We start from the raw sequence: 27924 nt of genomic DNA, 5'->3' as shown, positions 1-27924 counted from the left end.
AATATTTCCCTAACCCGAGTGGGTCCTGTATAATCACAGGCAGGTTCAGAAAACCACCACCCCAGGCTGCACAATATGCAGTCACACCTGTTTAAAAACAAAAATGTCACTACACAACCTGTTCTAAAAACACAAAACACACAATTAAACACAGGAGGGTTTGTTGCCCCTTAAACATTAACAATACTTATTTTTTAGTTAAATAAAAAACAAAAACAGCAACAAACTCAAACTGAAAACCGTTTATTTTAGTTTAAAAAGAAATTCTTGTTTGAAAACTTCTAAAAACCTCTTTGCTACATTGTAATTTCACAGAAATCAGTGTAAATGCTGAGCGGGGCTGGACCTCGGCTCAGGAGATGAGTTGTTGGGGCCAAAGGGAATTCTGCCTCACGTCCCAACAATCCCAAATGAAAAACTGGGACAAAACCTTACCATGTTCCTGATCTGCCCTGGCCATGCTGAAACACACTCCAATCAGTTCCAAACCTTTCCCTGTTTTTTTAGTTGGGTCTGCAAATCCCCTTGCATGGGAAAGTATAGATATCTGAAAGAATTGTCATGCCATCTAGAAATCATTCAGCTTTTAAAACCCTGCAGAGCCTTGTGGGTAAAGCTGCTCAGCTCCGGCCAATAAAGACGCTATTAAAAGGAAACAGGCAGATGACCCTACTTGTAAGTAAATGGATATGGGGCAATAGCGTGTGTTGGTGTTATAACTATCTAATCCACTTTACATGTGAGTGTAAGGATTCCTAATTCAGTGCGACCCCATGTGGCCACTGCACCTAATACATGTAATAACTCCTATGGTACTTACTCTGCAGGGCGCCCAACCATTGGCTCCTCATGTCAAAAAATCACAGACAAATATGGGCCTACCTAAAGCTGCTGGCAGATCAGATTCAACAACTGTATACCTGACTAGCTGGGTGATTTATGCCGTGCCTTAGGCATGTTGGACAGTGAATTCTCTTTGCCTTTGCAGTGCATATTAATGTTCTAAATACTACACTGGGTGCAGAGCAATCCATTCCTATGCCCACTGTAACTCTTGACTATTCATAAGGGTTTAAATATTGTACAATTACCCAGTGGAGGGGTAATTACAGTACTAGACTGCAGAACAGTAGTACCATTAATTCACACTGAGCTGAAGCACATAAACGCATAAGCTCTGCATGTGGGGGCTGTAATATGCCTATTAAAACTCCATACATACAGAACTTGCCCTGCTTGTGCCAACGGGCAACACCACTAAGGGCCCTGTTACTAAAACCAGCCTTGACCATGGCTCCCATTGTGCACTAGTAAAATCCCACACAACTGAAGGGCATTTATGTGCAACACTATGCCAATATGTGCTGTTTAACCACTTTCTACCCTTATTTATCTGTGTATTTGTATTTATTGATTTGAGTGGGGGCTCCTATACTTGTCCTGCCAGGGTAAATAAAAGAAGTGCTCCAGCTGGCCAGGTTATTTCCTAACCAAGTAAAGAAATGCTAACACCAGTGTCCTGATTCAGTCAGGGGAACCTGTTTCCTAGTATAAGATCTCACTTAGGTTCAAGAAATCATAATTTTATGTTCCATGATTTTATTTTCTTCAAGAAAACTGATTGGGTGATCCTATTCTCTCTACCCACGCTCATATGTAATGATGATATTTCTGCCTGCCTGTGGAGCCTTTTATAAGGCTGATATAGTACCAAGTGCAGTCTCCAGCCCTGATCATTGAGTTCCCAGAGCTAATCCAATGGTGCAAGGTATTGAGGTAATAATGAGGATTTGGCTTCAAATAGAAACACCCAGGGGGCTGTCCAATATACAACGCAAATCACTGTGACATAATGGAATGATACAGATAAGCTGGTCACCCCACTGGACCGGTTGGTCATCTCAAAGGCATTGCAATTAGATCATTTGAAATATAACGACAGAGGTAGGTGGCCAAAGGGCACTAAAGTGAAGCCTCTGACACTTCCTGCTGACCAGTGTTGACCACATTTTATGATGGGAGACACTAACCAGAATATTCTATAATAACTGTTCAACTATAATAGACTGCATGATGGCCACAGACTGAGTGATTGGCCTATATAGAGGGATGGTTGGACATTTTGAAAAACACCTATAATTCATGACAATGTTTCTCTGTGTGCCACCCTAAAGGCTGAGGATATATTTCTTGACTCTTTAAGAGGGATCTAAAATTCTATCCTTGCTTCCCACCAGTACGCCAACTGATGTCTAGTGGAAACAGTCCAGTGCTCAGGATCAAGTTACTTCCCAAGAAGAAATATCTGTCACCAACCACAAAACATGGAAGATTCATCTCCTGCAGAGCATCGCAGCATTCTCAGAGCCCTACCAGAGCAGTCCGTACCATGCTAGCACCCAGAGCGCCATGCGCAGAGGAGCCGCGCTGCCCCTGGCTGTGTCAAGTTAAGCAACATAATCAGCCTTCAATAAACACAAACTGAAGGAGTAGTCAAACCCTGCAACCCACTCGCTGCATGTTAGTCCTTTACTGCACTCTCCTGGCTTTGTGTGTTCCACATGCCTCGCTTGGAGTGGTAGTAGTGGAAGAAGTTCCTCAGACGCAAACGCTCCACTTCCAGACCATTTTGGAGAACCCTGTGAAAAACACACCATGGGTGAGAATTAAAGTGGTGAAGCCTATCACTGATTTTATACTATGGGGGCACGCCCCTGTGTTTATTTTTACAGCCAGTGGGGTTGTCATACAACAACCAGATGTACTTGTATGTAGACAGACTGACAGCCCCAGACAGATCTTGCAGCTCAATCTTGGTGCAATGTACAGGCCCTTCCAGCCTTACTGCACAGAAGGCTTATGGGCTAATGCATCGTAATCACTGGCACATAACAGATGGGCAATCTTTACCAACACAAATGATGCTGGGGAAAATGGTGACTGCTGAGATGACTGCCGGAGATGGATTTTAAGCCGGGATTATAATAAATCTGCTTGGTGTAAGTAAAATTATACTATGACACTGGGTTGGGCAAGCTTACCAAGCAGTCCCCAACCAGTGGCTCACAGCAACATGTTACTCACCAACCCTTGGATGTTTTCCCAGTGGCCTCAAAGCAGCTGATTATTTTTTAATTCCTGGCTTGAAGGCAAACTTTAGTTTTATAAAAACCACAAGTACTGACAAACAGGCTGCTAGCCCACATAGGGGCTGCAAATAACCAATCACAAACCATATTTGGCACCCCCAGGTTCTTTTTGAATGCTTGTGTTGCTCTCCAACTTTTTTTTTACATTTGAATATGGCTCAAGGGTAAAGAAGGTTGGGGACTCGTGTTATAGACAGTAAATGACTTGTTGCCACTAGTTGCTTTACTTTTCCTTTAGGGCTCTGGCACACGAGGAGATTAGTCGCCCACGACAAAACTCCCTGTTCGCGGGCGACTAATCTCTCCGAGTTGCCTTCCCCTGCCATCCCACCGGCGAACATGTAAGTCGTCGGCGCGATTTCCCAAAATCGCCAAAAAAGACTCGCGAGGCTTTTTTGGGAAATTGTGCCGACGCGTGTGCCATTCCCTGCCGGCGACTTACATGTTCGCCGGTGGGATGGCAGGGGAAGGCAACTCGGGGAGATTAGTCGCCCGTGAACAGGGAGTTTTGTCGCGGGTGCCAGAGCCCTTAAAAGAATGTTGAACTTTGTAGCCCATAGACCTGTATAAATGCACCGGGGATGCAGCCTTATTCCTATATTCTATGGGGGGGGGGGAGAGATTCTCAACCACCAATAGGCTGTTTTCTATTGTAGTAAATAAATAAAGGGGAAGGTATACACCCAACCTTTTGGGGACTTGTTTTGGCACCCCATCCCACAAGTTACAAATCCCACAGAGTTCCTTAGTGTTCTGTGTTGCTGTACAGCAACCTTTTTTTACCCGTGAGCAACACTCAAATGTAAAGAGAGTTGGGGAGCAACACAAGCATGACAAATCTTCATGAGGGTGCCAAATAAGTGCTGTGATTGGCTATTTGGTAGCTCCTATGTGGACTGGCAGCCTACAGGATGCTCTGTTTGGCAGTACATCTGGTTTTTATGCAACCAAAACTTGCCTTCAAGCCAAGAATTTATAAATAAGCACCTGCTTTGAAGCCACTGGGAGCAATATTCAAGGGGTTGGGGAGCAACATGTTGCTCACAAACCACTGGTTGGGGATCACTGCTGTACAGCAATAAAAAAGCTAGGACAACAATATCCATAAATAAATGCTTTGCTTGTTTTTATACAAAGATTACCAATATGGACAGATGGGAAAGGATCATTTGAAATATGGTCCCCTCTTACCTGTCAAGCAGCTCCCAGTCCTCTCCACCCCAGCGATCTTTGAATTCCTCTGTATTCATACCTCCAATTCTATCAAAATCCGATTTGTAGATTCCAAAAAGACCAAATCCATTCACCTCCCAGTACCCTGCAGCAAAATAAAAAATGGCAAGAAAATGACTGAGATTGCCGTAAAATGGTGCAGACAGTGATAAACTGGTATTTATATTTTACTGGTTGTCAGGGCTACTTAACCTACCAACTAGGAAGTCATTTAGAAGTAATAATTGTAGATGCATAGAAGATGGCCTCAACATAATGATAAAAGAATAATAATACAAATACGCCCTAACCCAAAATAATTTTCTTTGTTGATGAGGGTCAGTGACCCCAGCAACCAGTTAACATTTCAAATTGCAGGCTAAGGACAGGTCGAAAAGAAAGGCAAAAGTTATGCTGCTGGAGGAGGCTATGAAAATGTTGATCTTACCACGAGGGTTGTGAGGAGAGCTTCCACAGGCCAGCCTCATAACTATAGGTGCAAAGGCAAGCCGTCCCTCTACACAATGTTTCCTCACACTGTCCAACACAGAAAGGGGGAAGTGTATGTGCAGGTCACACAGGAATACGATGCTGTGATTGTCCTGAATAGAAACAATAACATCCCATCTAGTACAGTGACAGAAAGAAATTGTTTTTCTTGTCGTGCTTGATGGCAGGAATTATATGCACTAAGGCTAAGGACCCACAGAACAGATCAGTCGCCTACGATAGATCTCTGCTATCGCGGGCGACTAACCGTTTCGAAATGGCAATTAGGAGCTGTCGGTGGAAAGGCTATCTATTGCTGCCAACTAATCCGCTCGGTGGCTCCTTAGCCTAAGGATCAGGGCACTTGTCAAAAGACAAAGCAATATTAATTACCATTTATCTGAATAGATGGTTTGCGTATACTACCCCACTGCCTGGGGGTGGTCTCTAACTGATTATGGGCCCTGACACTTTATCACCCACAGGAAGACTCCTCCTTCACAAGTCCCTAAAAATACCCGCCTGCATCAGTTGAAATTGCTGCAGTAGAACACTTACGGTATGGTGATTCCAGGTAATTGGCAAAAATGCCTTCTTACACACCAGAAGCATACCCAGGCCCGGACTGGCAATCTGTGGGATTTGGCAAATGCCAGAGGGACTGCTGTAAGATGCCATACCAAGTTACTATTTAGTGGGTTGATGTTTGGGCCTCTGTGTACATGAAATGCCAGGGCGTAGTTGGAGTCCCAGTCAGGCCTAAGCCTACCATCTGTCGTGGCCTTTAGCTAGAAGCGTAAGGGATAGCTCTGAATGAGGCAGAACAAATGAAGCCACTGAACATAAAAAATACATGAAGCTGTAATGAGACAGAATACAGCCTGCTGATCCCTGCAGCACTTGCCATACACAGTGCATTTCCCTTACAAACTCATTACAAGCAGCTGCAGGTGGGATAAAGATGCAAAAAGGTGATGTGGTGCCAGTGCCCTAAAAGCATAACTCTGTGTCAGGCATAAGGCAAGTGTGGGGGGAAAGCACATAAAGCCCATTGAGGCAGCGTAGGCTTTTTGTGCTCAGCTTACCTGTATGGTGTCAACGCCTGCCTGCAGCCCAGCTGAGCGCTCAAAGTTCCCACTTCTCTTCAGATATTTATAACTAGAAAATCACAACATGTTATTGTAAAAAGTCAATAATCAACTAATTTAACACCTACATAGTTCTAATAAATAAATTGATACAGTCCTAGTCCCATGCATTTTTAACCTGCCTGACAGAGAGATAGATAGATAGATAGATAGATAGATAGATACATTGCTGAATTTTGTCCAGATATTGGTTGCTAAGAGGGACCCATACAGGAGCCAATAATTCACTGACTCAGTCTGGAGGAGCCAAGTGGGCAGCTTATATCGGCCTGCGTATGGGCATTAAGTGATGAGAAGCAAGTGCACAAACCCCTTTGAAGGAAAACTATACCCCCAGAAAGAAAACTTAACTTTATATCATATTAAGTGGCCTATTAAAGAATCTCACCACACTGGAATATATATCAGTAAATATTGCAGCAGACTTGGCAATGCTTAGAGATCAGTAGCAGGAAGCTTTTTAATGACAAGGGCTGACCATTATTAGCCAGTTGTCCGAGGATGAACATCCCCATAAAGCACACACCGCTTGCAGAACAGCAGCATTTATTGTAATTCCCCCTGTCTCGCCTACTGACTGGCACTCACTGTGCACCTTCTCAGCTGGCACTTTCTAAATAACTACAACTCCCAGCAGTCTTTGGCTTGTCGGTACTAGACGCTGGCAGCAACCTTTATTTAGAGAAGAGAAAAGAAGTGTGCTTTCTGAAAACCAGTTGGGAATTGCCTTACAAAGCAGACTTAAAGGAGCACATAGAATCGAAAGAGAACTCTCTGCCACAAAAGCAGTGTGATCATCAAAGCCGGAGCCATCCCATGACATTTATATATATATTTATAGAGTATTATTCACATAAAAAATATAGAAGGCACAATAAAGACTTCACTTCTTTCATATTATTCACATAACAAAATAAAAGGCACAATAAAGGCTTCACTTGTTTCTCTGCAGGGAAAATGGACTCTGTGCAAAACATACAAAGCCGGCCTTGCAAAGCCAGATGCCCTTGGGATCCAATCAGCGGCAAAACTAGAATACAACAGACCCCATAACTATGGGGGAGAGAATTGCTGGTGCCATCTTGAAACCGCCGCATACTTTAATGTGAATGCCGAGGTTTAAAAAATGCCACATGAGGCATTAGCCCCAAGGGCAACTGTTTACAGCCCTTACATATGATAGGTTCCATTTGTACATAGTTGTGACAGTTATGTGTTTTTCCACCTAGTCAACAGCACACAATTAAAGGCCATGCAGGTGGATGACCAAAATTGTGCCGCCCGTTAAAATAAGCATACGTGCCAAGATTTGGTCACTTTTGGCTGATTATAACCCTGCTGCCCAACCATCTATCCGTGCATGGCCAGTGTAGCATAGGGTTTGTTTTACACTGATTTTATAATGATTTACAATACATACATCTGCTTTAATATATATATCAAATCTTAGGTTTGAGTCAAGATTTTGGGACAGCTATTGTCCGATGTTCAAGGCACAATGGGGGTCATTTAGAAACACTGGGCAAATTTGCACCTGTTCATTTTCCCATGGCATTAGATGTTTGCTTTTACTGTTGCAGCTGGTGAAGAAAAGCCAATTACGGATTGGTTGCTATGAGTTACTGCCCAGGTGTAAATTTGCCAATGTTTATAAATAAGCCCCAATGTCTTTGTATACATTTTGCTGGGTAAAAAGTGCTTTTCAAGTAAATCGGGCTTTTGCACTGATTCAGTGGAACAATACAAAGGTGACCATGCATCTGTATAGCCCCCTCATACGGTATCCCTTCATTCAATCCACAGGCGATCAACTGGAGTGCTGCACAGGCTGGCTCGTGTACCTCACCCCCCATCCCCTGATCGGCAGAAGAAGACTAAAATTAGAACGTGTATGGCCACCTTAAATGTGTAGAGAAGGAATGTTCTGCACTTAAGGTGGCCATACACAGGTCGATTATAGCTGCCGATATTGGTCCTTTAGATCAATTCAGCAGCTTATCTGCCCATGTATGGGTGCGAACGATGGGCCTGCATGACCAATATCTAGCCTGAAATTGGGCAGATCTCGATCGGGCAGGTTTGATTTTTCCGTCGGATTGGGGACTGCATGGACTCGTTGATGCGGCCCCCGACCCGACGGCACTTATACTCCCATTGTAAAGCAACTGAATAAGCCTGATATCACCCATCCATAGGTGGGGATATGGGGAGAAGATCTACTCACTTGGCGGTCTTGCCAAGCAAGCGGATGTTACCATGTATGGCCACCTTAACTTAACAGTCTAGGAATATAATGGGCAATAGTACTACATATACAGCGCCACAGGGTATAATTTCTTCTTTTCTATTACTATCAACATGATCCTGGAATTATTATATACTCACTTCTAATGAATGTAATGTGGATAAATGCTACGATTGATACATGGAATACACAAGATGAAAGATCTCAGATACAGCATAGTTACCTTGGTAGCTTAGCACTGCGCAGAGCCTTCTCCACATCCATATCCTCGCTGTCATAATCCACCAGAATGAGATTGAATTTATCATCCTGAGTGTTTGTATACAAGAACTCCAGGTCTGAGATGAGCTGCTGGACCCAGCGGGCTTGATTCTTTACTGAACAAAGGACAAAAAAAAGTGAAAAGCGTTACGGTAGGGCTGAGTGAAAGGGAAAACAGCAGGACAAAAATACACTGAAATAGGAGAAGAAACGAAAGAAGAAAAACAAGTATCACTGTTCTAATCAGCACCAGTCTACATGGAAACTCCTGCTGAGTTAAATTGGTGTTCACATTTGGTAGCGCCGAGGCTGAACTTTCATGTTTTCAAACAAAATGCCCTTAGAGGACAGGCTGCTGAATACAGCAAGGTCTGCGCTCACAAAAAATGCCTTTTCACTTTTCTTTCTTCTGTTGTGTTTACTGGGTGCAGAATGGATCTTAAGGCTGCCGGTATATGCATTCATTTGGGGGCAGAATTATCAAAATGTGAATTAAGTTCTGAATACATAAAAACAAACCCATGTTCTATTCATTCCTATGGGATTTTTAGAAGCATATTTATCAATGGGTGAAAGACGGAACTAACCATTTGACAATAACAGTTCTAAAAATCCCATAGGAAATTAATAAAACATGGCTTTTTATGTATTAAGCTCTACACTCGCATTCACAAACACTATTGACTGGTGTAACTTGAAAGCACTGCCCCCCCCCCAACCAAACTTATCTAAAAATGTTTTTTGTTTATTTCCTACAATTCGACTTATGTACTGTAGATAGAGATCCATCATCTATGTGGAGAAGAACAGGGGCAACTACACGGCACAAATCAATTAGTCTGCCTTAATGAGGTGAGTCAGCTTGTTGCTAAAGCCGCTAGTGGTAGGGAGGGCTGAGGCATTCCCCATAATACCACTGCTGATATTACAGTAAGGCCAAGAGAAAGAATACAGCTTAAGGGAATATTAAAGTGTAAAAATGAAAATGGGTAAAATAGACAGACTGCCCAAAATAAAAAATGTTTTCAATATAATTAGTTAGGCCAAAATGTAATCTATAAAGGCTGGAGTGAGCAGATGTCTAACATAATGGCCAGAACACTACTTCCTCCTTTACAGCTGTCTAAGCTGTAAGCAATCAGTAACCAATCAGCAACTTGAGGGGGGGCATATGGGCCATAACTGTCAGTTAGTTTGCATCTGAATCTGACCTGTGGGCTCACAAACTAACTGAACAGTTATGTCCCATGTGGCCCCCTAAAGCCCCTGACTAACTAAGAGGTTAAACAGCTGAACAAGGGAAGTAGTGTTCTGGCTATAAGTTAGACATTCACTCACTCCAGCCTGTATAGATTAAATTTTTGCCTAACTAACTATATTGCAAATATGTTTTATTTTGTGCAGTCTGCTTATTTTACCCAGTTTTATATTTATACTGAACTGTTCCCTTAAAGAGCAAGGAAAGGCTTCTAATATAGCCCCAAATATAATTTAGAGCCCCCTTGCCTGTAGCAAATCACCACCTTTATTTTTTAAAATAATGCAAACTTCTCCCCAAAATTGCCTTTTAACTTTACAGTATTTGCAGTCAGACACGGCCGCCATCTTGGATTTCCCCCGCTCGGCTCTACTGTCCAGTCAGTCGCCTTCCCACCCTGTGCCAGCCTCGTACTGCTCTGTCACTCTGTCACACATATGATTTGTTCTGCTATTTCAAGCTAATTAAAATCAGGCTCAGGAGTCCTACCACAAGGGGCAGGTCTCCTCTATATGCTGTCATCTGCCTCCATGCTCCATCCTCCACCTTGACACTAAGATTACACGTTTAGGGATAGGGTCCGGGAGAGCATTATTGTGAGGAGGAAAGAGGACTGCAGAAGGGCTGACAGCAAAGTTAGGATGGATAAGGCCTGAGGTGCACATGTTCTAATAACCAAGAACCTGCAAAGTGAAAGTCGCATGTGGGTTAATCTAATTGCCATAGGATGTCCTCATACGTACACTATCCAGTACATTCATTTCGGTCAGTTTCTCTTATAATACAGTTCCAAATTTTCCCATCTACCTTCCACGTTATAAAGAATGAGTTTTTCCAAAGAAGGTGGCAACCCCCCGCCGCTACCAGCAGCTATCCGCAGCGCTCGCCTGTTGTTTTCGGCTACTGCTTCCTCCGTGTCACAGGGGCCAGTGAAGGGGAGGGAGGGGAGAAGAGGGGAGCGCGCCTGCTTCTCTTCTGTCTCTGAAAATGAGCAATGCGCATGCGCCGCCTACAGTCCCAAGTCGCCAAGTCTGGGAAGGAGTGTTGCATTATGGGAATCTTCTCTACCCAGCTCAGCGTTTTTTCTCCGTGTTTGGCTTCAGATCTTCTGAACGTGTGAAATATGGGGAGACTTAAGGGCACTATTAAGACAACTGAAGGTATGCCTGCAACTTGATATTAACTCTTTACTAGCCTTTCCTTCTCCTTTAAGGGAATAACTAAGGTGGCTTGCAGTAAGGGCTAAGTTTGTTTGGGCTCAAGTCTTGACCAAATAGCATTTGATTATGTTGGAACTCGATTTGATCAGAGATTAACCTACTGATGCCTCCCACTAATCTAAATATTGCCCGTGTCCAACATTAGTAAGTGAGCCCTTATATCTGCAACACAAATATGCAACCGTAAAGCCCAAATTCCCCCATCATTGTCCGTTTGTCCGCAAAGCTCACCTGGCACTACAAAATGTACAGTTGCACGAGGATTCCAGTTAAGGCTCACAGGCCGGCATAGGATGGGTTTACTGTATAAGGGAAGTTGAGGGCTGGGAGAGACTTCTGGGGTGTCTGCTGGGGGGCTTTCATCGCTGTCACCCCCAGCTCCACGGTGCAGTAGCAGGTACACATAATCGGCCAGCCTCACTTTCCTGCTGCTGCGTTCCTGGAGCTCCAGCTCGATAAAGTAGCGGTTTCCTCTGGCAGAGTCTCGTCTCTTCTCCACATTGATTATATGCAGCAAAGTGTATATACTAGCAAGGAAAGAGACTCAATATTAAAAAAGAAGCAGAACTATATACATATATAGCAGTAGAAAGGAATAAATGTTTGCATGCATTTTAAAGTCCAACAAGTGCTTCATCATTTACATGTGGATATGCTTTCTTTTTGGAAGCACCTGGGCCATTGGCCATGCATTGGCCACCATTCTTTCTCATTCTCTCTCTCATTCTTTCTCTCACATTCTCATTTTCTCTCTCATGTTGTCTCTCTCATTCTCTCAGTTTCTTTCTTATTCTTTCTCTAGCTCTTTCTATTATATATATATATATATATATATATACATATGTATATACGGCTAAACGCTACCACCTATTTTCCATGTACAGGTATAGGACCCATTTATCCAGAATGCTCGGGACCAAGGGTATTCCCTATAAATGGAGTCTATAGGAGATGGGCTTTCCGTAATTCGGAGATCTCTGGATAACGGGTTTCCGAATAACGGATCACTGTACTCAATGTAGTTTCAGTTTTTATATATATCAGTTTATATCAGCTCACTTACCCGCCATTCTTCTCATTTAGTTTCTCCATATATTGTGCCACCAAGTCCACTGTTTCTGCCTCGGACAGCTGTAAGTTGCCACTCACATTGCAGCGAAGGTCATTCCAGTCTGACCGCAGCATCTCAAAGTCGACAGTGCCCACGCTGAAAGTGCGTTGCCAGTTGATGGCATCCTCTGGCCAGCGTTGCCGCGGCTCCTCTTCCTCATAGCTATAATCCTGCTCCTGCACTTCTGCAGGAGCTTCTGAAGACACGCTAAGAGATGGCGGCCCATTAGGTAGACTAGGAGAGGTTGGAACTGGGGCTCCAGGCCTTTCAGTCTGTCCCTCCCAGCTGAAAAGTCCCAGTTCTGAGGTATCAGGCAGACTCCATGCCTTAGACCTTCTGCCCCCACGGGAGGCTTTGGGAGTATGGGGGGCATGTGAGTGGGCATGAGGACTAGGAGAGCGATGGGGTTTAGGTTTATGCAGCAGCATTCCAGGTAAGAGTCGGGATGTTTGGGACTTTCTTACTTTAGATAGCAGGCGTGTCACATACACCTTTTCTGGCTTATGTTTATTTTTTACTCGTAAAGTGTCCTTCGGGTTCTGTTTAAGTATTGCCTCACTGGTAATGGACTCCAAGTGGCCGCCTTCAGTGGGCCTGATTTCTGGCAATTCTGGCTTTTCCGTGAACTCGGTTTTTGGACCAACCGCTACAGAATCTAATTTTCTAGCTCTGTTTCTAAACTCGGATTTTATGCCTTTTCTTCTTACATCAGACATCCGTCCATTCTTTGACTTACCAGTTGTCCTATGTTCTGGCTCCTTTATCAGTCTCACATCTAATGTCCCATCTGTGGGACGCTGCTGAGTTCTTTTAATTTGTCCCTCCACTGTAGGTATTAACAGTCTCCTTTGCCCTCTGTGGCCTAATGGCGGATATTCCCTTGCTGCCCACTGTAAGCTCCGACCACGTATTTTAGCCACAGCGCTGGCATTTATTCTATAGGTAGGTGCAGGGGGTTCACTACTGGGGATATGGTCAGTGTTAGGCGGCATGGGGTCTCCAGTAAAATCTTCTTTAATCTTATGATTTAATTTACCCCCCGCAAACAGTGCTTCCTCATCGTCATCATCTTCCTCCATGAAGTCTGAGAAGAGATCGAACATTAGGTAAGCTGAAATTGTAGGTTACTATAAAACAAACATAATTAAATTGTCACATTGTTAAAAAATAAATATACTGTTGCTTTGATAAAGGAAAGAAGATTCAAGAGAATATTGGGATTATTTTTTACACCAAATTAACCCGCCGGTCAGCTCCTGTGCAGGGCTGGCAGTCTATAAGTTCATAAGACTTACACACCTCTGTCTGAAATAGTTTTGGGTTATAAATCAAATTCAAAATTATTAATACATTACAGCAATGCTAAAATATGTTGCACTTATTATAGGAAGAGAGAGCTAATTACAAATGTAATGGCTTAAAGTCATAGATTACATTAGTTAAATCCTTATAAAGGGCAAGTTTAAGGTGGGTTCTACACCATGTGCTGGGGGTCATCTGCATGACCTGGAACTGCATGGGTTAGCTCTTTCCCTACTTTTTTGTCCTTCTCTGCCTTTTAACTGCATGTGGCCCCAGCCTCTGAGACCTGATTAAATGCTACCATACATAGGGTTGGGCAATATACCGTTTAATACCGATGTTTTTTTTTTTTAAACTATATTCATTTTTCAGATACCGCAATACCGGGGTGTAAGGGTACTCACCTGTGCGTCCCGGTCTTGCGCGCCCCATTGCGTGCGCACGTCCCGTTGTCCGCGGGACTTTGCGCACACGCATCCAGGTGCGCGTGTCAAAGCGCACGTACATGTCAAAGCGTGCACGTCCGCGACATGCTGACGGCGCCGGTTCTGCGCATGCGTGGGGGGTATTTAAAGCTGATTTTGCTCAGGCGCCTTCTATGGCGCCCGATCAAAATCTTTTAACCTGGCCGATTGGCGAGTCGACTAAAGCTGGCCATACACGCACCGATAATATCGTATGAAACCTCGTTTCGTACGATATTCGGTGCGTGCATGGCGAGTTGACCGATATCGCAGGAGGCTGCTGATATTGGTCGACTCGCCATGCACGCACCGAATATCGTACGAAACGAGGTTTCATGCGATATTATCGGTGCGTGTATGGCCAGCTTTAGTGGTGCACGAGCACTGCGGGGGGTGGGCACAAACCAGCCCTGTCTTTACCACATGCTATATGGGGAGGCGGTTGCACGTCCCTGCACAGAAACAATGCTGCCCTTAGTGAAAATGCCCTAGTTATTTCACCCCCCCTTTGTAACTGTTTATTATTATTTTTATTATTGTTGGTTAATGGTTTGACATGCCTGAGATAGCACTTCCACACAGTAATAAAACCCAATGAGCCAAATGGAATTGTCAACTCCATATTGGCCAAATGGTGCAACTACCCCTTCGACTGGCCCATTAGATATGCCTGAAAGCCTCTTTGTCTGGCCTTTATAAGGTGTGAAATGCTATTGCTGCCTATGAGAGAAGCAAAAGGTTAGTTCTTTGCAGATGGCAGTACTTATATAACAGGGTGTGATTAGAACTTGGATGCTGGAAATAAGCATATGGACATTACAAGGACTCGGTATCTAGCTGGACTCAATAATAAGCCAGTGACTACTGACATTAGGACATTTTGTCTATGCAGAGATTACTATGGAAGAGAAATGGCATATGTAGTGTACCAGCTAACTGATGCAAAGAGCCCGATGCTGCTTCATTTGGCAGCTAAAGCGCTACTCAGCTGGTACTGATATTATTAACATAGTTTGGCAGCGGAATCCCATAAATATTATAAATGGCCAATCCTTTCATGTGCATGGTTTTTTGGAAGCTGTATTTTGCTTGGATGTTGCTTTGATGGGCCGCCCATCAAGATAAAGAGGAGCAGAAAAATTGTTTCTTCCCATTGTACCGCAGCACTCCATCTGATCATGTCAATGTGATCTGCGGAGCATGAAATTGGAAAAGTGGATGTGCTAAAACAAATCAGTTACATTTTGTGCCGTGAACATATCGGCACATTCGGGGAGATGGACACCATTAATTCATCATGTTTCGTTGTGTTCATCAGAGCAGATTTATTGACTAGGTGGAAAGTTGGAAAACAAAAAATGAACAAGATTCAATATAGTAGGAATTGTTTGCCATTCCAGCACGTAAGAGCATTTTCCTGAAGGTTCTTTTTAGTATTTTAAAGTTATTTGTAAATCTAAATTCAGTAGAAAGCAGCGTGTTTTATCCCTTTCTGCCCAATACAATGAGGGGAACAACAGTGAGATGCAGAATCCAGGATACCTTAAGTTTAGTTTAAGGGTGATTTAAGGGTATTTATATTAAGGCACCCAGTGCCAGTGCCTAGGGTGGCATGTTTTTGGGGGGGAGTGGCCCTCAGGTGCCTTTTTTTGGGGGAGGAGGGTGACAAGGTCGCAGGTGAGACGTCACATGCACTAACATAGGGGCGTATTTGGGTCCGGTTCCTGTGGCAGCACCGGGCCTAAATACGCCTCTGGTGATGATACATGGGAAGATTTGTGCCCTGCGGTTAAATTTGGGCCACAGCGGGTGACAAATCTCTGCACTTGGTTTGCATATAGCTTCCATCAGTGCCTCACAACAGGCAAATTCAGCAGGAGAACAGATGGTAGCACATACAGCAATGTGTTCCATAGATCCTATGAATATAATGGGTGGGGAATGCAGGAAGTAGGCAGTGGCACAACAAGACATTAAGGGCAGGGTGCTGAGTGCTGCAGGCTTGGTGGTGATGATGGGGATGTCTGGCAGCATTTGTACATTAGAAATGGTTTGTTTAAATGTGATGAAGGCCAGGACACCGACTGCAATAACATTCTTTCCCTTTGACATGAGCTTATTCAGTTGGACTTGTGTAGAAAAGGTGATTAACAATGTCTGAACCTCCACAAATAAACATTTGTTTTTTTGTTTTTTTTTATTTGTTTTCTTTTTAACACTCATACCTGATTCCTATCATTAAAAAGAAAGCACAATAGTTTGTCCCTTAATTTTCCAAAACCCCTAAAGGTGGCCATACACGAGCCAATTTCAGCCACCGATATCGGTCCTTTAGAGCGTATGGGCAGCACCAATGGGCCTCCCCGATCCAACATCTGGCCTGAAATTGGGAAGATTTTGATCAGGCAGGTTTGATTTCTCCATTGGATCAGGGACCACAGCAGCTCATTGATTGGGTCCCCAATCCAACGGCGCCTATGCCAATTGTTTTAATTTGATGGTTTGGCCCTATATCAAATTAGCCCAATATCGCTGACCCATAGGTGGGCACATCAGGATAAAATCCACTCGCCAAACAAGCAGATCTTACAGTGTATGGACAGCTTTAGGTTAACAGAGACATGCATCCCCCCCCCACCGTGTTCTGTTGAGAAGTAAGTGTTGGATTCTAGGACATGAAGTTCCTCTGCTTTCTAAATAATCTGTGCACCACCCACTTTGGGAGACAGAGGGAGCTGGCAGTCTCAGAATCCATCACTTCACAATGAAACCAGGTGAGGAAGGGGTTGCAGGATACTGTGAGCCTATGTGGGGGTGGGAAATAGTTCAAATGAGTCAGGGATAGAATACAGTACATAGTTGGTCTGTGTATGGCTGCCTTAATGAACTGGGTTGATGAAGTTAACTGATGCAATAAACTGCATAGGATCCTGTGATCCTGTAAAGCCTTAGGAGTATATTTATCAAAGAGTGAAGTTAGAGCTTCCACTAGAGTAAAATTCCACCACCTTCTATTCATTTCTATGGGCTTTTTAAAGTCATATTTATTAACGGGTGGGCTTTCACTTTCACTCACCCATACAAATGAATGGAACGTGGCAGAATAAATGTGTGAGCACCAGGCTTTCTAGACATGGGCAGGAACAGGACAGGAGAAATGGCCTATACTTACTCTGGCGATTAAAGAACAGAAATGGTATTTGAGGAGACTCTTCATCATCCATCTTCATGTACTTGTAAAACCCAAACCTATTGAAGAATACAGCAAGAGAGATTTAGTTTCCCCTTCGATAGAGAAAGGATGCAATAAGAAATGGGGCCAAATGGATACAGGAGTGTTTTCATGGGTGTTGGGGAGGAAAAGAGAGAAGTCCAACTGAAGGAAAGAGGTAAGAAATATAATAAACGTACTTTTCTAAGTATATGGGGGACTCTCGATAGAAGCATTTGTTTTCTGTTTCCATATGAGTAAGGCGGGTAAAGTCATTGGGGTATACAAACGTGAGGTACACCTATAATAGAAGAACAAAAATATAAGAAAAAACAAAGTAAATATAAAACAGACTACTAACACTATATTGTGTTTCATTGATTTTGTGCCTCAGCCAGATTTCAGCAGATTTTAGCTCCTTCCTATATCAGTTTAAAGGAAATGTCAGGTGTCCCATTGTTAATATTACTAATAAAAATAAATTACAACTACACTCATATTCGGACTATGCACTGCAACGCTTCTCTAAATATATTCAATAAACTAAAATAATGTAATGGCCATCTTTGCACTAAAAATGAAAGTCATGTGACATTGTTCTGGGTTTACTTTTCCAATAAGTTTGTTCATTTTCATGAAAAAAAAAAAATATCAATAAAGCACAGGTATGCAAAGAGTTAAAACTTACAAACTGCAGGCCCTGGTATCGTGCAATTGGAAAATCCTTTACTACGTATGTAGGGCTATATGCGCAGGGGACCAGCACGTTCTCCAATCTGGATTGTTCAATCAGTGGTGCTGAGAAGGGAAATGACAAATCATAGGGTTAATGCATGGTACAAACTAGAAATACGGGTAAGAAACCAATTAGTAAATAATTTCTTAACCCTTGCAAGATAAATTCTGGGAGAAATTGTGATGTGGAGAATCCCACTGAGCTTTCAGAAGGAGCCAGCGCTACACATTAGAACTGCTTTCAGCTAACCTATTGTTTTTCCTACTCCCATGTAACTGGAGGAGTCCTAAGCCGGACTTGGATTTCTTACTATTGAGTGCTATTCTGATACCTACTGGGAGCTGCTATCTTGCTCCCTTGCCATTGTTCTGCTGATCGGCTGCGGGGAGGGGGGGGGGGGGGGATATCACTCCAACTTGCTGCTCAGCAGTAAAGTGTGACTGAAGTTTATCAGAGCACAGGTCACATGGCTGTGGCACCCTGGGAAATAAAGAATATGACTAGCCCCATGTGACATTTCAAAATTAAATATAAAAAAATCTGTTTGTGTTTTTGATTACAATACAGGATTCTGCTGGAGAAGCTCTATTAACTTAAGCGTTTTGAAAAAAACCTGTTTTCCCATGACAATAAATTTAGATTATACACAAGAGCTATAATTATCATGTAAATGATATCTTAATAAAAGGTGCTTAGTGATATCATCAATCATAATCAGTGCTTTGTGATAATACATGACTCATGGTACAAACAAATAATGCACCCCCAGTTGTTAAATATGAGAATATTAAAAGTCATTGAGGAGTACCATGACCTGTATAAAAGCCCTGTGGCCCCATGCCTTTACATGGGTGGTGACTTATAATATCCTTATACTTTATAATGGGGGTACATTATTCCCCTTATATAATTGTGCCAGTAGGAAGGAATCACTCTAAAACATTGTGTGTGTCACTGCCCTGGTGCTAAGTAAGTAACTAGCCCAGCAGCACGGTTCATGTGTATTAAGATATGTGAGTTTCTACTCTCCAAAATGCTCACTCATAAAAAAATTGTCCCGGGGGTCTTCAATCAGCATGTCAGCAGCCGGCTGCTCCTTGTCTCCTCCCCAGAGGTGATTGGTGTGGCTAGAAAGAGTGCGTGGGATGTGAGCCACCTCGTTCATTCTTAAAGCAGTCTCATCTGCAAAAAGCAAAGGCTCACATTCACTAATGTGTTTCCAGCTCAGTGGCCGCCGCACATTATCTATACTGAGAGTGGCCGTACCTGTGTAGAGGGATAAGTAGGCCGAATCCACAATCTCAAACTTCATGCCTGGAAGAGACAAACGCCACTGGGAAAATAGAATAAAATCAACATGTTAATTGGAAATGGAAGGTGTTTGTAGTGTTTTCCCTTCTCCCTAACACATACATTTGGCTAAAGCTGGGAAGGAGGCTCATTCTGATGCATATTGCACATGTTATTATCATGAGAAGCAGTCAACCTTTACATCTCTAAGAACCTAAACATCTGTGGCTTCTACGGCTTCTCCTTGCTGCTTTGGTGGAAAGAATATGATTAAAGGATTATTACTCCCAGTGTGACCCATACAGTTGCTAAGGATAGAAACAGATGCAACCACATGACTACCAAGTAAGACACTTATGCACGGAAGCAGAGAACGCTATTAAATGTTTTCAAACAATGTAATGCTCTACTTGTAGTTTCTTAGTTATTTCATTTTCAGTTCAGGAGCTCTGCAGTTTAGAATTTTCACAGCGATCTGGTTGCTGGGGTCCAAGTTACCTTAGCAACCAGGGAGTGGTTTGGACAAGAGACTGATATGTAAACAGGAGAGGGCCTGAATAGAAAAGAAAGTTACAAAAAGTAACAATAACAATACAATTGTAGCCTCACAGAGCAATAGTTTTCTGGCTGCCGGGGTCAGTGACCCCCATTTAAAAACGGCCAAGAGTTGGAAGAAGGCAAATAATTTAAAAACTATAACAAATAAATAACGAAGACCAATTAAGCAGTTGTTTAGAATTAGCTTTAAAGGTGAATCATTTGTTTAATTCAACATAGTGTTTCCAGTCATTTATTGTATTCCTTTTAGTTGTTCCCAAACTGTATGTCTGGTTGCCCTGGGGGGTTAGGGTGAGATTTAAAATGGAATGCCTATCTGCTTTCCTAGATACTCCTGGAACCTTAGCATGAATGTCAAATAGAGGGGGTTATGGGGCGCCTGCTTACTGGCTATGTTGTTGAAACTACAGCTAAATGGCTAATATGACAATGTTTCATATATCCGTAACCTTGTTATGCGCTAAGGGGAGTCCTCGCTAAAGATATGACCTCCAAGGGCAACTTGAACCAAAAACATCGAGACAACCCCTGTTTCAAGTCATACTCCTATATCTGTGGTGTATAAAAAACTATTTGTGTGCTTACCGCAACTTCCACATGATCAGAACCATGATCGTCCTGCTTGTGAAGAAGCTCAAAATAATAGCGCCGAGAGCTCATTAACCTACGGTAGAAGATAATGTGAGAAGCCGTACACTGGGCAAATGAGTTGCAGAAATTCTGTAATGCGTCGCAACCAATCAGCAAGGAGCTTGAACTGGTCGAGTGCACTTAGAATAATCAAAATGAAATGCCAAACTGGTTTTTGAAAGCTACAATACTTGAACAATCCGTCTGAAAGTACAACATTGCTCAACCATTCACAGGAGAAATACAATACCATCTGTGCTATTATTGTTAGTGAATGTCAGGCAATTGGATATTGATTATAATTTGTTCTGAAGTACCAGACCATTTCTGAACACCCATATGTTCACTGCCATATAATTATAAAGGAATGCAATTCTTTGTGCATTAAACAAACACCCATACCCCAATATATGCTTGTAGATGAATGGCCTAGGCCAGGAGGTGTAATCTAAGCATGTTCATACCCTGGCAAACACATGCATATAAGGTGCAATCCTCTCACTGTTCATCACTCACATAATCAGGCTAAGAGGATTTACTGACGTAAATAACTATGGAACAAGGGCAAGAGACAGGGCGAGAAGTAAAAAGTGACAGAAGGAAAGAGACACTGCCCTAATAATGTCACCGGTGATGAGAAGCAGTAAGAACTTTGCTGCACTGTGGCAGTAGGAACAAACGGCTTGAGTCTGGGATCTAAGGGTTAATGGAGGATTCTCCGACGTGTTCTGACCCCAAAAATTTGACAGAAGTGGAGAGATATTATGAATGCAGGTCATGCAATTCCATGGATACAGCACGTACGGATTTACAGATTTCAAATATACATATTTCAGAGAATGGCACAGATTTGTCCCATCAGGTGGCCATAAGGCAGACAGAAGAGGGACTGGAGGAGAAAACACCCGCTGTCAGTCTGGGGCAGGACTGTTTGTTGCTTCTGAAGAATAATGGTAACAATATCTTACAGGGTAGGACAGATGGAGACAACTTGAATCTGAGTTGTTCTGTGACAACAGGTGCAGACTTGGAAATGGACGCCTCTGCTATCAATGTGGAAACCGGTATTTCCTTGCTATTAGGTGCAGAATTTGTGAAGCAAAGTACAGCCGACAGCAACATGGAATTCAGTGATGCTACAATGCTAAATATAGAAGCAGAGATGACGGGGGCAGCTACCTGCAACGCTGATCTCAGCGAATATGTGGGTCAGGAAAATCAGCAGGTAGAAGCCATGGCATCGAGAACTGCTTGGGCTGGCAAGTTACTCAGTGACGATAGCTGCTTCCAGCACAATAATGCATCAGGGGACAAGCAGCCCATTGGGTTTTCCCAAGATGGCACTGGGCACTTACATGTACATACAGTGAATTTGGGCTTGGTGGGAACACACATTATAACCCCTGCTGTACATTCTACGCCAGATGTCAACTGGCACCGAGATCCAGAAAGTGTCAAGTGGCTGGAGATTGGTGCAGTGAATATAGCTTCCCTAGCCCTTGGCACAGTTGGCATAAATGTCTTTCCAATGATATTAGCTGGCACAGAAGACATGGATCCTACAATTTTTGGAACAGACACTTTTGACTGGGACACTTTGAGCACAGCCTCTATGTCCTTGGACACCCCATATGAGGATTTTCTAAATGTGGATTCCTTAAAGCCTGAAGGGGTGAGGGAACACTGGGATCCACTGGAGGAGCGTCTATGTTCCCTTGGGAATGCCCTTGCTGCTCTGGATAGGAAGTTAGAAGGATTTTCTCCTCATCTACAGGAGGCAGAGAAACTTCTGAACTGTTTGGATTCCTCACTCGCCCAGCATGCCATGTGGATTGGCGACATAGATAGTGAAAGCTCTGCACAGGCACAATAAATCCTGTGTCTCGAGGGGCAACTGGTAAGAAAGATGGAGCAGGGGAGCCTGGCAAAAGGGGATGGAAAGGAGGGCTAATGGCAAATAGTTCAGTGCTGCCATCAGAAACGTTGGCACCGCATACAAGTTATTTATATGGGGCCCCTATAAACACAAGCACACAGTACCAAAAATTTGGCCTTGCACTTGTGTATGGAATATAAACAGCCACATTTACTGTATAATAAAGCAGTTCCTATAAAGAGTTTTATTGATTAATGTCCTACTTAATGGTCAGTTCAATGGGGATCAGTGGAGTTTGCCCTTAGTTTAAACCCTACACTCCTTTCTGCTTCTGTTCTGTCATTGGTTGATATGGAAGTTACGTAAGTTTTTGTTTTAAGTTAGGGGCCCAATGATCTTGATGTGGTGCCCAATAACTAGTCAGTAATAGTTCATAAAAATAGTAAAAATCATGAATGTGCTAATAAATCAATCAATCTTTTAACTTGGGGGGTCAGTGGAGTTCTTAAGTAAATTACATAAGTTTGGCATAAGAAATGTAAATTATGTAAGTGTAGGGACACAATAATGTTGCTGTGGGCCCAATAATTAGTCATTTGCTATGCTGGCCAGTTCATATAATGCTCATATAATTCAGTAAATGGCTCCCAATATAAACAGTTGACGTTATGCTCTAATAAGCAGTTCATATAAATAGTTAAAATAATTAATGTGCTAATAAGTAAATTACACTGTTTACATAGCAAATAATTCACTCAACTATTTAACATTTTATTCTTAAACCAACAAATGTATTTATTTTAGCTGTAATATTGGTGTGTAGGCGCCATCTCAGTGCATTGTGCCTGAGTCTGAGCTTTCAGAAGGAGCCAGCTAGCCTATTGTTTCTCCTACTCCCATGTAACTGGAGGAGTCCCAAGCTGGACTTGGATTTCTTACTATTGAGTGCAATTCTGATACCTACTGGGAGCATCTTGCTCCCTTCCCATTGTTCAATGCAGGATTCTGCTGGAGAAGCTCTATTAACTAATGCATTTTGAAAAAAACAAGCTTTCCCAAGACAGTATTACTTTAAAATGTTTAATTCAATGGAGTTTGCCCCTTCCTGCCCCATCAAGCTTCTCTGCATTGTGTTTTGCTTGATATGCAAGTCTAAGACAAGTGTCTAGACAAGTTACTTAAGTTTCTGAGCAGTTTTTGCCATAAATTATGTAAATTTGATGCAACTTTCTACGTAACTTCGCAATTTGCGTAACTTTCTTGATGCGGCCAGGGCCCCATTTGGAAGAAGATTTCACCTGCCCGAGCACAACAGTGCCCCCTTCCCATCCTGATGACAGCCCTGTGGATCATTGTATAATTATGTGAATAATGGTAATTCTATTTTCTCCAAAAACCGGTGTTTTCCTATAATGAGCGGATGATCTTAATTCTATGCATATAATACTGCTTAGCAGAAAGGAAATTACGCCATTTTTTTAACATTATTACAATGCAAGAGCTGTAGAAGTCTCATTTGATTATATTACACATTGTATGTTCCTGTTGGCCTGGTACAGCACACAGGGAAGGCACGGGTGCAGCTAATGTGTGCATGGTGTTCCCCCTGGGATAATGCTGAGAGATAGGTACACTGGCAGGTTCAGCACAGCAGGGAATTGAAATGACAACTCTTACCGGATTGGCTTGGACACTTGAGAACTGAACTTTGTGAATTCCCCTGGTGCTGTCCACTCTGAGCCACTCTATACACGCGGGAAAAGAGGAAACATCATTTTCACCACAACACATCAAACCCCGAGTAGTATTCTCCTACAGGCTGACTTGGTCCACTCTCTCCCAAGCGGCTTATGGGCAAATGGACAGAGAGTATATGAAAAGCCACATACATTACTGCTGGCTTCTTATTGTTTCAATCATATGAGCAAAGCGCATAGACGATCAGAGCTACAGGAAGCGAAGCTGCAGCTCCTTTATTAACTTCCTCATGTGCTGATTCATCATGAACTGGCCGGCATGATGCATTTAGAATATGCTGTCTCTGCATAATTCTAGTCTTGCTCATACTACCTCCTTCATTCACGCCGGTGCTCCTGAATCACAGGTTGCTTCACACCACTATCTATGACAGATAAAGGGAGAAGGCACACAGAATTCTTTGTGGACTGACTGAGAATTCAGTGTGTCTTGCCTTTATTTGTGCCATTGTTCCAGCCATTAAGGTGGCCCCACACGTGGTGATTTTCGAGCTGATGGTCGCACGAAAGATCGTTCCAATCCGCCACTAACGTTCAGAGCTGAAACGGCAGATATGGAGGCAGAAACAATAGGATTTCTACCTCCTTCTGCCGATTCAGCACTGAAGGCAGATTTTGCTCAGGCGCCTTCTATGGTGCCCGATCAAAATCTTTTAACCCGCCCAACTTGCCATACACGCACCGAATATCGTACAAAACGAGGTTTCGTATGATATTATCGGTGCGTGGATGGCCAGCTTTACTCTCACTTGGACATTATCAGATTTAGGGTAGTTAAATGGTGGTATTTGCCCTTGTGCTGTAGCTTTCAAAGGGTCCTATTGGTAACAACGTGCCCTTGGGAAAACTACAAATGACACACTGTAATGTTGTTAGACTGCAGTTATTAAACTAGAGCTCCCTACATCTCACCCACAGCCTTTGGTTTAAAGTTGGGGGCTGCAAGTTGGATGTTTCTGGTTATGGTAGTGTGGAACCTTTGTGTATTGCCCAATTACTATTTAACTCTTTCATCCGTCCATTCCATGTCATTTAATTTATATATCAGCCACTGAAGCCCTATGTCACATCCCTACAGGTAGGCACCTCAATTCAACTTACCTTTCCTACATATGCTATAAGCTGAGCGCTAGAGGGGCTTTCCTCGCTGCTAAGCCAGAACTCAGAATTATCCTCTGATGCCACCGCAAACTGGAAGTCGCCTGAAAGGGAAATAAGTCCGGAATGAGAAAAAAGTAGCAAAAAGACAACCATAGCAACACCAAGGCTAAGGAAACTGCACAGCTTCCTAACAGGGTAGCTCACCTTCAAATTACTGATATACTGAGCCAACCTGTAACTGGATTTCATTTGTAATGTTTTTTTCTTAACTATTTAGCATATTCTAGTTACTAAGGTCCAATTTACCCTAGCAACCAGGTAGAGGTTTAAATGAGAAATTAAAATATGAATAGGAGAGGGCCTGAAGAGGAGAAGTATCACAAGGTAACAATAACAATACATTTGTAGCCTCAAGGAATACAAGTTTTATGGCTGCTGTCAGTGACCCCCTTTTTGAAATTGGAAAGAAAAAGAAGAGGCAAATCATTAACTAAAAAAAGATCAATTGAAAAGCTGCAAAAATAGCACTATTCTATTCTAAACGTTAACTTAAAGGCAAAATACCAATTTAAAGAGGCTGTAAACCTTTAAATTAACTGTTAGTATGATGAAGAGAGTAGTATTTTTAGGTTCTTAGCCCTCTGCCTGACCAGGCCCCTTAATTGGTGTGCCCTGCTATGCCCTGCTTTGTTTTAAGAAAAAGTGCTTATGTGTGACTACATACCCTGCCACATCCTGGCCCAACGTGCCCCTGACTCACTCATAGTTACATAGTTACATAGGGTTGAAAAAAGACCAGTGTCCATCAAGTTCAACCCATCCAAGTAAACCCAGCACACCTAACCCACACCTACCAATCTATACACTCACATACATAAACTATAAATACAACCACTAGTACCAATACTAATACACTCACTCACTGCTCAGCTCTGCAGATTCTGCATTCCATCATTCTGGATTATTGTTTTTTTCAGTATCCCATTACCCTGGTGCCCAATTACCATGGGACTCCCCCAGTCTTCCCATTACCCTGGGACTCCCTCAGTCCAGTCCCCCATTACCCTGGGACTCCCTCAGTCCAGTCCCCCATTACCATGGAACTCCCTCAGTCCAGTCCCCCATTACCATGGGACTCCCTCAGTCCAGTCCCCCATTACCATGGGACTCCCCCAGTCCAGTCCCCCATTACCATGGGACTCCCCCAGTCCAGTCCCCCATTACCATGGGACTCCCCCAGTCCAGTCCCCCATTACCATGGGACTCCCCCAGTCCAGTCCCCCATTACCATGGAACTTCCTCAGTCCCCCATTACCATGGAACTCCCCCAGTCCCCCATTACCATGGAACTCCCCCAGTCCCCCATTACCATGGGACTCCCCCAGTCCCCCATTACCATGGGAATCCCCCAGTCCCCCATTACCATGGGACTCCCCCAGTTCCCCATTACCATGGGACTCCCCCAGTTCCCCATTACCATGGGACTCCCCCAGTGTCCCCCTCGCTAATGGCAGCCCTGATGGGGCTGGAAACAGATGCAGGAAGATGGCCCCAAGAGATCATCATGGGAAGAATAGTGTTTAATCTAACAGTTATAAAAATGTAACTATTTACTGTGATATAGGTTATCATATGAGAATATGGGTTCTACAGTGATCCATCAGAATAACCTATAGTTACCAGTCAATAATTACCTTTTGCTAATTAAGATCAGATTCTACAGAGAGACCATATCCATGGCCTGATACCTTCTTTACTCAACAGCCAGTCTGTTAAACCAGATATCAGCTGGGAAACCATCATTTTGGAATTTTAAACTGAAGCCACACGGGGCAAACTGTCAGCCTGCAGATAAACACAGGCCGAGAAATAGCCCAGATGCTTCAAAAACTTATTGTTGTGCCTAAAGTGGGAGGGAGTGCATCAGCCTGGGTGCAGGCACACAACTGCTCGAGTATGCACCGTATTCACTGAATTCCGCTACATGCGCCCGTACCCGGGCCAATCCACACTCACCAGCACACCCTGGCCTTTCCACTCTGTTCCGCCTGGTGCACAGTATTAGGAGAGACTCCAGCACTCTCCACCACCAAATAGCACAAAAATACCGGCACAACAGGACTTAATTTAAGCGGGATAAACCCTGCTGATTTTTAATAGTAGCAAGCCATATGTCTTTATATATATATATAGTTTGCTACTATAAAAATCAGCAGGGTTTATCCTGCTTAAGTTAAGTCCTGTTGTGCCGGTATTTTTGTGCTACCTGTACCCGGGCCGACACAAGGGCTCTAGGCGTAGGCACACAGTTATATTTTTATAGCATAGCGGTGGATTCTCGACTTGTGTTTATCTGCAAGCTAAGAAGCTGCCCTGTGTGGCTTCAGCCTTACATCCGACAACAAGCGGGAAGGCAATATCAGCCTGTGTATGGGCAGCTTTAGTAAATGAGCAATCATAATGTAAAGAAATGTTTCAGTTCTAAAGTTTCCTTAGTTTCACTTCCTCTGCTTCGGCTAATCTTTCTCATTTCTTCCACTCATCTGCATATTCTGCCCGCTTTTGTGGTGATTGCTCTGGTTTTCTTTAAGCATAACAAGAGCGGCCTTTGTTTTTCTATTTGTATTTTTGCCACAAAGGAAGAAGAGGCAGTCACATGGGTACCAAGAAATAAAACTGTGTCACTATTCCTCCTCACAATACTGCCTAATTCACATTGTTTCTATGCTTGCAAATGGCAAAAATCTCGTAATGTTTCTTTAAAAGCCAAGGATGGGCGTTTAAATGTAAGTAGAATGGTTGTACAGCGCTGAATTGCTTTTGTCTGGTACCGTCCCGAAAAAAAGCTTAAATCCACTTAAGGTGGGGGGGGGAACCTCCCCAATAAATTCAGGTGTCCTCGTCCT

The 27924-nt window shown here is 43.1% G+C and overlaps 1 protein-coding gene across 1 annotated transcript in view; it reads right to left on the bottom strand.

Annotated features, from left to right (window-relative positions):
* Positions 1 to 227: 227 nt before the first annotated feature.
* The window catches only part of b4galnt4 (beta-1,4-N-acetyl-galactosaminyl transferase 4), a 43293-nt gene continuing 15596 nt past the window's right edge, over positions 228 to 27924 (bottom strand). Inside the window, 15 exon segments of the mRNA NM_001097200.1 lie at positions 228 to 2639; positions 4341 to 4467; positions 4810 to 4963; positions 5936 to 6008; positions 8467 to 8620; positions 11214 to 11509; positions 12046 to 13177; positions 17032 to 17108; positions 17271 to 17371; positions 17759 to 17868; positions 18848 to 18988; positions 19073 to 19139; positions 20240 to 20318; positions 23838 to 23905; positions 25019 to 25119. Coding sequence (NP_001090669.1) covers positions 2522 to 2639; positions 4341 to 4467; positions 4810 to 4963; positions 5936 to 6008; positions 8467 to 8620; positions 11214 to 11509; positions 12046 to 13177; positions 17032 to 17108; positions 17271 to 17371; positions 17759 to 17868; positions 18848 to 18988; positions 19073 to 19139; positions 20240 to 20318; positions 23838 to 23905; positions 25019 to 25119 — 2798 coding nt within the window. The 3' untranslated portion in view covers positions 228 to 2521.

Source organism: Xenopus tropicalis, chromosome 4, assembly GCF_000004195.4.
Source record: "Xenopus tropicalis strain Nigerian chromosome 4, UCB_Xtro_10.0, whole genome shotgun sequence".
Lineage (NCBI taxonomy): Eukaryota > Metazoa > Chordata > Amphibia > Anura > Pipidae > Xenopus > Xenopus tropicalis.
Note: the sequence above shows the minus strand (reverse complement) of the source record. Positions and strands in the feature narration are given on the sequence as shown.